The sequence below is a fragment of the Corapipo altera genome, unplaced genomic scaffold (assembly GCF_003945725.1).
Source record: "Corapipo altera isolate COAL_440 unplaced genomic scaffold, ASM394572v1 2b, whole genome shotgun sequence".
Classification (NCBI taxonomy): domain Eukaryota; kingdom Metazoa; phylum Chordata; class Aves; order Passeriformes; family Pipridae; genus Corapipo; species Corapipo altera.
In genome coordinates this window covers 4,091,669-4,102,110 of record NW_020884874.1, presented here as the reverse complement: position 1 = coordinate 4,102,110, position 10,442 = coordinate 4,091,669, and the positions used below count along the sequence as shown (strand labels likewise).

The 10,442-nt window shown below is 39.9% G+C and overlaps 1 protein-coding gene across 4 annotated transcripts in view; it reads left to right on the top strand.

Annotated features, from left to right (window-relative positions):
• The first annotated feature begins 48 nt into the window (after nucleotides 1-48).
• Nucleotides 49-10,442, top strand: part of USP45 (ubiquitin specific peptidase 45) — a 50,441-nt gene continuing 40,047 nt past the window's right edge. For 3 of the 4 annotated variants that reach the window (XM_027634267.1, XM_027634270.1, XM_027634271.1), the window contains exons 1-2: nucleotides 7,086-7,195; nucleotides 9,270-9,439. In XM_027634267.1, coding sequence (XP_027490068.1) covers nucleotides 7,096-7,195; nucleotides 9,270-9,439 — 270 coding nt within the window. In that variant the 5' untranslated portion in view covers nucleotides 7,086-7,095. Of the gene's footprint in view, nucleotides 2,612-4,721; nucleotides 4,807-7,085; nucleotides 7,196-9,269; nucleotides 9,440-10,442 lie in introns of those variants that run through there. The other variant, XM_027634266.1, reaches the window with a different exon arrangement.

Genomic DNA, 10,442 nt, shown 5'->3' with positions numbered 1-10,442 from the left:
GTCGGCCTGGAGCTGCCGCGGCCTCGGGGTCGGTGCCCAGCGAGCACGGACTGGCTCCGGTCCGGTGGTCAGATGACAGCCCGGGGACGGCCCTCGCGATTAATCGGAGAGAGACGTGGTATTTTGGACCCATAGCTGCAACTCTGCACGTTGTATTTGATTTGATGTTGGGATTCTCTGATTCCTGGCCTTTTTTTTTTTTTTTTCTTTTTTCTTTTGCTATGATGTCCTTTAGGACTTCATTCTGCCCTTGCTATAGATATGTTGCTACTCGCCCTATTAAACAGGATATATGTGACGGTGTATTAAAACAAGGGAGCAGTAGAATGAAGACGTCAAGAACATGGAAGCAGATGACAATAGCTGCAGGTGTAGCACTATATTCTAGTTGCATCTCATCTTTACAAGTATTTCCCAATTCCATGAAATAGTCCTCTCATACGAGCATATAGAGCAGAACTGTAGTTAAAGGATTTGTATTTATTTGTATTTAAAGTATTCTTTCTGCTCTCATTTTCTAACTTTTAAGTGGAAGCATAGTAGTGACATGAGCATGTGCCAGATTGAAGCAGAATATGCCTTTGTGAAATTGTTTTGGTGTTTACTACATTTGTAAATATTTTGTCAGATTTGTTCATGAAATATTGAAGAACTGGTGCTCTGTAGTTTAATTTCTGAGAGATTCACAGAACTGCCGCTAGCATTTCAGGGGTTCTGTTTTGAGCATCGATTGTAGGTTGAGGACAAGTTGTTCCACTTCAGACATGTCATCAAAGCAAACTGGGGCAGTTTGTGTGGAGGAAGAAAATGGAATGAAATTTTTTGGTTTTGGTGGCAAGACTTAGGCTTTCAAAGAGCTCAAACTAGTTTTCAAATTTACGGTTTTATCTGTTCTACCCTCATTACTTAACTGATTCCCTCAACACTCTTCCAGAGTATATGGGAAGTTATGCACACCCATTATCTTCATTTATCTGCTCCAACTCAGCCATTTAGGCAGAGGTACAGCAGGAGTCTTAACTTAACGTATGGTCTTGTGTGGGTTTCAGCCTTCTGTCTCACACACATGCTGCAACCACAGTTCCTTTTTTATTTTTCTGAATTCACAGAATTAGCATTTCTCTAAAGTTCATCCTTTGCTCATTTTGACCTTCATGTTCTCTGACCAGCTTTTCCCCAGTTTTTGGCCACATGGTTGTCCTGCGAAGGTGCTGTGAGTTCACTGGTTACTCTCCAGCTGTTTCAGTTGTCATACTCTCGAACTTTCTGTGGTGATGGCACTGTTACATCGGTGTTCATATCACAGGAGTGTACAGTCTGTCAGCTCTGTCATCTGACTGCCTTTTCACATAGAAGTTTTCACTTGCAAGCCAGCATCATTAGTTATAAGCTCTGGCTCTTCTTCTGATACCATGTTTTGCTTTTTAAAGCATGAATTTTCTCGGAAAATCCGCGTTGGACCATCAACGCATCTACTCAGGTGTTTTTCCCTCTTAGTGTGTTCATATTTTTTAAAAAAATGCATTTAATGTGGGATAGAGAACATAAAAGTTGCGATTTGCTCTATGGGGCTGGATATTGATATACATATCCCTGAAATTTTCCTCAAGACCTTTGCTATAAGATACTAGCAAAAGTATGTTATCAAAATACAACTCTTTTTACCCATTCAGTCCTTTAATATACTCTAGTTATCAATCCAGTTACAGAGTCTTCTCATTCTTTTTTCTGGGCATATTTGGTTTCTGTTCATCCTCAGAAGTAATTTTTTTGTGGCAAGTGGGTTTCAGTAGGAAATCTGAGGGGGATTGTGCAGGATACAAACATAAATGTTGGCAGCCCGTGTTTACCAAGGGCAGCTGGATAAAATAGATTAATGAAAGTGAGAAATGCTATGGGATAGATACAACTCAGGAAGTTGTATCTAGTAGTCCAAAGGCTCCTTCTCACTCCCTACTGAGAAAGTACATCAGTGTCTCGCCCTTTTAGGACTGTACTGTAATGTCAGGATTGCCATTTGAGCTCCAGTGACAGTGTAGGATGTGTGATGTGCCTTTGGGCTAGGAAATCTTGGAAATGACGCTTTCAGAATTTCAGATGACATTTTCCAGGGGAAGAAGCTTTGCTGCCACTACCAGTCAGCAATTCTGGTCCTTTTACTGCTCTAGCAGGCAGTGGGGGCTTGTTTGCCGCAAAGGTTTTGGTGGCTGTCAGAGTGCTGAGCCTCCTGGCCCGCTGATGGGTGACACTGCCCAGTTGCTAACTGTGATGGATGTGGTTCCTGCTTTGATTGGGTGACATTTGGTCTAGTGGTGAGCAATCCCAAATGCCATAGGTAATGCTTGGAACAGATGTCCAAAATATATTAACTTGCAGCTTGCATCAAAACATGTAGCAGTTCTACATGTAGTAGTGGGGGGTCTGGCATTACTGACCCATACAAGGCTCTTCTTTCTGTGCTGTCACAGTTACATGGAAGATCATAAAGACCTGTCTCAGATGTGCTATGGAGCATCTTTGGACTTAATCTGCACACCTGTGCTGTTCCTCACCCCCTTGCCTTGGAGAAGGCTGCTGTTGAGCTGGAAGTGCTAATTTTTCCTTGTATTCAGTGAGTGCTATGTCCTTTCAGTGTGACACAGTTTTTTCTTTGCATTAGCAACAGAAAATGGTATAACTTAAACTCGAAACTTTGACTACAAGTGGTGAGACAGCTGGAATTCAGAATACCTCAGATGAAGTGAAGGATTGAGGTAAATGTATTTGCCCCATCTTCCTTGAATTCAGGTGCTCACTGATGAAATAATTAACAATATTGGTTTCACAGTTAATGGACAGTCCTACTGGGAGAGTATTACCCATATCCAAAATAGTATCCGGTGATTATCTGTAGACTCACTTGGCTGTATTTCACAGGTTAAGTATGCTTAAATAAGCTGGTGTGTTTTTTGTCATTTTTATCTTGTTTGCGTTCTAGCAATGCAGCTGTAATCCTCCTAGTCAATCCAGAATCAGGAAAAGCATTGGAATAGGTATTACACAGATAAGAACAAAAATGTGGCACTCACTTGAAAGAGCTGGCTCCCTTATTATGGGAGGAGGGAAAAAGTGGATCGTGGCAGATAGAAGCAGTGATATGGTATTAGCCAGTAGAGCAGGTTATTTCTCTAACATAGGGGTGGTCTGGTTCATATTTCTTCAAAGCATCATGGTGAAAGTACAGCATGTGAAAACTCGTTAGGGTGGTACATTTCAAAATTTAGTAAGTGAACTATGTAGGCATTTTAGGAGGGACTCAACTTCCAAGTAAGAAGTGCAAGATAGTAAGATGGGAAAAGATGTTGTGAAGAGGAATGATTTTATTGGTTGGTTGGTTTTTTTTTTGGTTTGGTTTTGTTTCCCAAAGAAAAGTGATTTTTAGTTCATACTAGCCTTGTATCTTTTATTGGTCCTAGCTCTACTGAGTTACAGTAAAATGTAATTTAAAAAAAAATAGTTGTTTTAGGAAGTACATTCAGCTCTTGTAAGTATCTAAATGCATACTTTATAAAGAGAGTCAGTTTCTAAATGTAGGAATATTTATGCTGTTAAATATAGACTTTTTCAGGCATACCTTACATTTAAAATAGTCTAGGCATACCTTAGATTTAATTTAACAAATTCAGCACATTGATTTTTGGCACTTTGTCAAATTTGAAACTTTTAAAATTAGATAGGGCAGATCATTCTGCTGCTTTTGAAGTGGTTTGTCCTTTCTAGAATGGTGGAAATGAGCAGTTGTAGTGAGGAGGTTTTGATCTTAATCAGGTTTCTGTAGGCTGACTGACATTAGTAGGAGTCTTTTAAGAAGTAAAAAGTTAATAACAGAGAATAGCTAGTGATGATGATTACACTTCAAACTTTTGTATGTTGAGCTCAAAGAATCTGAACATGTTTATCAAGGACTAGTTCTTGGTTTTGTATGAAATGATTTTAAAAAGGAAGAGATTTAGCTTTTTCTAATGTGACTTTTTCTGTTTTTCGACTTTCCCCCATGAAACTGCATAATTTCTGCTTAAGATTTTTACTGTGTGCCTAATAGAGATCTGGATGGAGCTAGCATACCCTCTGAACTCAAAAATTGATGTCCTTTTAGTTGTCAGATTCATTAGTCAAATATCTTTGCACAGTGACTTGATTTTATGTATGCAAAAACTTTTTGATTTTGAAATGTTGATCATGTTAAAATTCTTAAGAAAGATGTTTTATCTGTGATGTTTTCTGTCCCTAAATGTACTGGAAAAGGGCAGATAGTATTGCATATATACCATGCTACTTGCATCATAGATCATATGGAGTAGCTCATTGCTCTTACCCTTCCAGCACACTTACACGCTTTTCAGTCGGGCACAAACACTGTCTGTCTAAGTCCTTGATATGCTCTGGCTTTTCCAAGAGCTCACAGGTCAGTAAACATTGTCTGATGGATCCCCCTCTATATGTGTGTTCATGAAAAGTAATTAATCTAATGGTCCATGTTGTCTTTTGCTCTGCCTGCTCTTAGTGAAAGGAGACTGAAAAGTGTCTGGGCTGTGCAGTGGGTTCCCAGACCTGCAGTGTGAATGCCAGCTTCTTATGCCAGTGTTCATTTCTAGTGCCCTGTTGATTATGCCTGGCTTGAAATGCCGTGTTTTCAGTCATTGTGGTATCAACTGACACTCTCTTTTCCACGTGTCCTGAAGGTCCCTAGAGTGTGGGTTCAGCAGTGGGCTGTGTGTGCCTCAGTCCGGATTGTGTCACCTGCTCTGCTTGCCACAGGCTTCACAGGTGGTAAAAACTTGCTTGTATTTCAGCTGGTTGGGCCTGTAATTATTTATCTGAGCTCTGAAAATGTAGTGATATGAACATGACTTTCATTGGGGTGAAGTCTGTGGTTTGGACAGTCTTACATAATCTGTCCAAAGAGATCAAAATTGTTATGCTGAAATGAACTTGTAGGTTGTTTATGTCAGTGTTGAATAACCTAAACACAACTATGTTCCTTTAGGGAGGACATTTTTGCTGCCTTTCCTATTGACTCTTTACATAATTTAGTGCAAAATATTAGAGTTTCTAACAGCAGCTGTGTCGGCCTTACTGTTTGATGTATGTCTCGATGAATCTTGTGCTCAGTTAAGCGGCAGTGCGACAAGTGGTGATGGGTAGTTTCACATGAAGCTTGGATATGTATGATAAGGTGCCAAGACAGAAATACACAGTTGAAGTTGTTGGAATCTTTTTGTGTTCTAGGGATGCCATGTGCCTGGCTGTTGATGGACGTTAGGTGTGCTAACATTTGTTCAACATAAATAGTCAAGGGCTGGAGTATTTAGATCTTTGTTACTGTATGAGCAGGAATTGTGAACCTGTGAAAGCAGCAAAGCTGAATTCAGTAGCCTCGTTCACTTGCATGTCTAAGCATTTGAAGCTTTATAACTGTAAGTATAGGAAAATTTTAAAGCTGTAATTTAAAAACATCATGATATTTAATATAGTATAAATTAATTTCTATGTAAATGTAGCATTCTGCAAAAAATGCATTGTATTTTGAAAAGTTGAGGAGCCATGAAGCCGTTGATGCAAAGAAGCAGAGAATAAAAGCTTCTTTTGTACTCTACAAAAATTTGACTTGTCCAATGCAAATCTATACCTTCATGCAGAAAACCTCCAGCACTAATAGTATGGGCAGCAGGTGCAGAGATGTCTGTCCAGATCCATAGGAACCTGGAACAGGACCTCTGAGGTAGGGATTGCTTGCTTCGCTTCAGTGCAGGCTCTTCAGACACCGCTGATGGTGGTGCTCTAGTATCAATATTGATGCCTGCTCTGCTGATTGGCTTAATGGATAAAAAAGGAGAGGGAATATTGAGTTCAATACACTATGTCTCTCAGAGCTTCGGTAATACAAAGGTTTAAATTCATATACAGAGAAGATTAAAAAAACCTAGGTAGGCTGACTTTCTAAACTTTTGCAAACTTAACTAATTGATGTGTAGTAATAATATACCTTTTGCTATTCCCAAATGTAGGGCATTTTAGAGTTTTCCTACACATAAATGCAGTAGCACAGTTGAAAGTGTTTGGTACTGGTGGCTCAGGTGACATTACTAGCCTGTTTGTGGTACACAACAAGACATCATTTTTTTCTAAACAGAATGGCTCACAGTTTGCAGTGTATGAATATTTGACTATCTTACATTCATATGCTTCACATATGAAAACAAAAATTTGTTTTTATGAAGCGCACTGTTAAAAGACAAACTGTAAACTAAGCCCCAGCAGCTGTTTGTGTGATGCACAGCTACACTCCTTTAGTGAATTCACATTTGGATTTTGATGAAATGACTGGTGTGCTGAAATCTCTGTGTATTTTTTTTTATGTTTAATGGCAAATATCTATGCTTTAATTCTGCTCCTTATAGGGCTCCTTGATTAATGACCCAAATTTCCTATGAGAGACTTCATCCTTACGGATTCTCTGATGTTTAATAGAGGGGTCAGCTTGCATTCCAGTTTGTCATCCCTCATAGGATAGGACACTTTAATCAGATTTGGAAGACTTTTTGTATTTACTTAGAGTGTTTGAAATTGTTCAAAAGCTTTTAGGGAATTTGCCAAGGGTAAGGGATGACTGTAACCTTTCCTAAGGGATATATTTTAAGGAAGAGAAGCTTTTATTTTGATGACACTTTTCTGGTAAGGTATGGTTGGAGCTCTGTAATAATTTGCTTTACAAAAACAAAAATAAAGGAAATCTTGGTATCTCAGATATTTAACAGCACTGTCTAGAAGTGTGTGTGTGTGTGTGTGTGTGTATCCTCTATTGCCACAGATACAATTCATAATGTCCTGTAGTGTAACTGATCTTTGGACATTCCTACTAGTTCATTCCTGACACATTCATAGTCCTTGTTACACAGTAGCTGACATTAGTCCAAGCCTAAAACTGTGTTAGTGAGGTTTGAATGTGTGATTTGATCTTGTGCTTTTAGAGTTCAAACACATTGCATTTGGTGAAGCATTTACATAGCAATAAAAATAAAGCAACATCTGTCTCTCTTTCCTAGGAAGTAACAGATGCGGGTGAAAGATCCATCAAGAACGAACTCCGAGAAGCCAAAGAGAAGCAAGAGGCCTAACAGGCCACAGGATGAGGACTCTTCAGATGATATTTCAGGTAAGTACATTAGGTGATTTTTGTCCCTGAGGTTGAGGGCTAATAAATTCCATATTGACTGATGAAAACCACAAAAAAAAAGTACCATGAAATACTTGTCTTGTTTGAATGTTTAACAAAATATCCCCACTCAGTTGTTTATGACATGATCATTTCTTGTGCTACATGCCTACCCTGAAGGGCTGGAGAGTTGGTTGATCTTCGATGACAACCTCTTCAAAGCAGAACAGTCCTTTCCTCTCCCTGTAAGGTCATGGACATGTGGCAGGAGGCTGCTTGGCTGAGTGGGGAGCTTCCAGATGAACTCAGAGGAAAAAAAAGAAGGGCAGAGAGGGTGATGACATGTTTGGGCTGCCCTTGCAGAGGTTCAGAGTGTGCAGGATTAGGAATTAGGTAGACCAACCTCAGTTAGAGTTGGACCTCATGAGGGGTATGAAGAGTAAGATGGGCCTGTATGGATACCATGACAGTAAAATGATAGTTAAGGTGAGTGCAAACCTGCTGCATGAGGGTTCAGAGGACCTAGGGACACAGGACATGGGAAAAGGCTGAGGAAATCAATTTTTACTTTATCTCTGTCTTCACATGTGAGTTCTTCACTTGATCCTCTCTGACTCCTGAGCCCAATGGCAGACTCTAATGTTGTCTAGAAAAGAAGATGGAGAACTGTTAAACAAACTGGATGTCCACAAGTCCATGGGATCAGATGGGATGCACCTCAAGGTGCTGAGAGAGCTGCATAATGCTATTATAAGGTTATACTTTGCATCCTTCATAGCAGTTGATATGCAGGAGCGCAGGTCTGCCATTCAGAGTGACTTAGACTGGCTGGAGAAATGGGCTGGCAGAAACTTGTTAGAGTTCAACAGAGGCAAGTGGAGAGTTTGGCACCTGGGCATAACCAGTTACAGGGTGGGAATTAATGGCTTGAAAGCAGCTTTGCCAAAAAGGTCCTGGGGGTCCTTTGCTGAATGCTGAATAAAACCAAGCTGTGCTGTTCATGCTGACTGTATGCGGGACTATATTAATTAGAGTACAGGGCAGGCAAGGTACATGATTCTTTCCATCTTTTCAGCACGGGTGAGACTTCATCTGGAGTACTGTGTCCAGCTGTGGGCTTCCTGTTACAAGAAAGACACTTACTTGTCAGAATGAGGCCAGTGGATCACCCTCATTGTTAAGGAGATTGAGAATATGATGTGGGAAGAGAGGCTAAAAGGAATGTCTTTGTTTAGCCAATGGAGTGAAAGTATAATTTCTTTCTCTGACTGCCTGATGGTAGTTACAGAGAAGGCAGAACTAGATTCTTCTAGGAAGTCCACAGTGAGAAGACTAAAGGCAACAGACAAAAGTTAGGCTATGGAAAATTTGACTAGGTGCGAGGAAATTTATTTTATTTTCACTCTGAGGGTGGTGAGACAGAAAACTGATTTTCTAGTGAGTTGGTAAAACCTCTATCCGTGAAGATATTCAACACTCAGCTGAACAAAGCCATGAACAAACAGATCAAATTAGTATTTGGCTCTGCTTTGAATGAGGGTTTGGACAAGATAGCCTTCAGAGGTTACTGCAAACCTACCTTATTCTGTGATATTATAGTGGAATTTGTGCAAAAAATATGAGAGAAGAATGGTTGATATTTGTGTTCAGAATGAGCAGTTGTACTAGGGATGCACGGGTATTTCCAAATCTTTCTTTATGGGTTGAAAAGAAGGTCAACTGCCTGTGTTACTGTGTACAAAAATAGATTTATATAGTGTTTTACTGTCAAAAACCAGGGAAATTAGATTTGTACAGAAGTAGTGCTTGTACTTTGGTACAAAGTAGTTTTCTGGTTTTAAGAGATGGCGTTTCTTGACTTGAAAAGAATTTTCATTACAGAAAGACTGAAATAGGTCCTTCATAAAATTTAGTATATGGGGAGCAGCTGGCTGATCTTTCCTATGCTAGTTCTTTGCTATTTTTTTTTCCTAATGCCGAATTCGTCAGAGATTATGCTCTTGTAGTATACACATGCTCCCTTTCATAGCTATTATTTTTAATGGATAAGGTGAGTATCTGTTGTTTTCTCTAGGCTTAACCTGCCAGCACGTGAGCCAAGCAGTGGATGTGCATCATGTGAAGAGAGCAGTGGCTCAGAGCGTCTGGTCCATATGTGCAGAATGTCTGAAGGAGAGGCGGATGAGTGATGGTGAACCCACAGCACCTTCAGACATATGGCTGTGTCTCAAGTGTGGCTTTCAGGTGAGCACATGTGCTAAATTTAGGTGGATTTTCTAAAGGATATGACTGGTGTGAGCCCTTGTCTGTTTGTCATCTCATTACCTTCAGTGAAACAGTGTGCCATAAGTGTTTAGTTGTGAGAGTCCATGCTTCAGCTTCTTCAGGGAAGTGGGATGTGACCTTATGTTCTTGTTTCGGTTTTTGGCAGTTTTGGGTTAGCTTTGTGTGTTACGGTGTGATTTGTCATCATGATTAGTAAGTGACAGTCCTGCCTTTTCTCTGTTCTTCATCTGCATGCTCTTACCATTTACAGAGAATTGGCACCAGGAATTGTGTGGCTGCAAAATGCTTCCATTCAGATGGCTCATCTGGGAGAAGTTCCCACGAATACAAATGAAAGAAAAACCAAATGTGTATATTGCTCAATCAGCTTGTACTGTGGACACTCAATTGCTAGATTTGTTTGAAACCAGGGCAAAAGGACTGTGCCAGAGTGAGAATGCTGCTTCCGTGGCAGCTAGTCATTAGATTGGAACAATTATAATGTCAAATCTTGGCCTCAGAGTTTAAAACAGCAGGTCCTGACCCCAGGGGCTTGCACAGGTTTCTTTCCTGTGTGTGAAGTAAAACCTGATACAGAAAAATTCAGTTTATGGGCAATGTCAGGTTTGGTTCAGCCAATAGTTGCCTGAACAAAGCATTTCACAATTTTCTTAGAATTTCAGTAGGTTTTCCTATAGTAAGGACAGAAGCCAGCTCCTCCCAGTATAATCTGAACAGATTTAATTTTGCAAAGAAACGTGCTATTCACAGGCTTCAGAAGATAGTTAACTAGGTCTGAGGAGGACTCCTGTATCTTGTTTGAAAATTTCTAGTTAAGGAGGGTTTTTAAAAGGAGTTAATTCTGTGTGATTCTTCATGTTCATGCTGTTAAAAGCTTCCAAAACTCATGTCTCATTCAGAGACCAGTCTTGGAAGTCCCACTCTGTAGATACTTGAAAAATTGCAAATGCTTTCTCTCAAA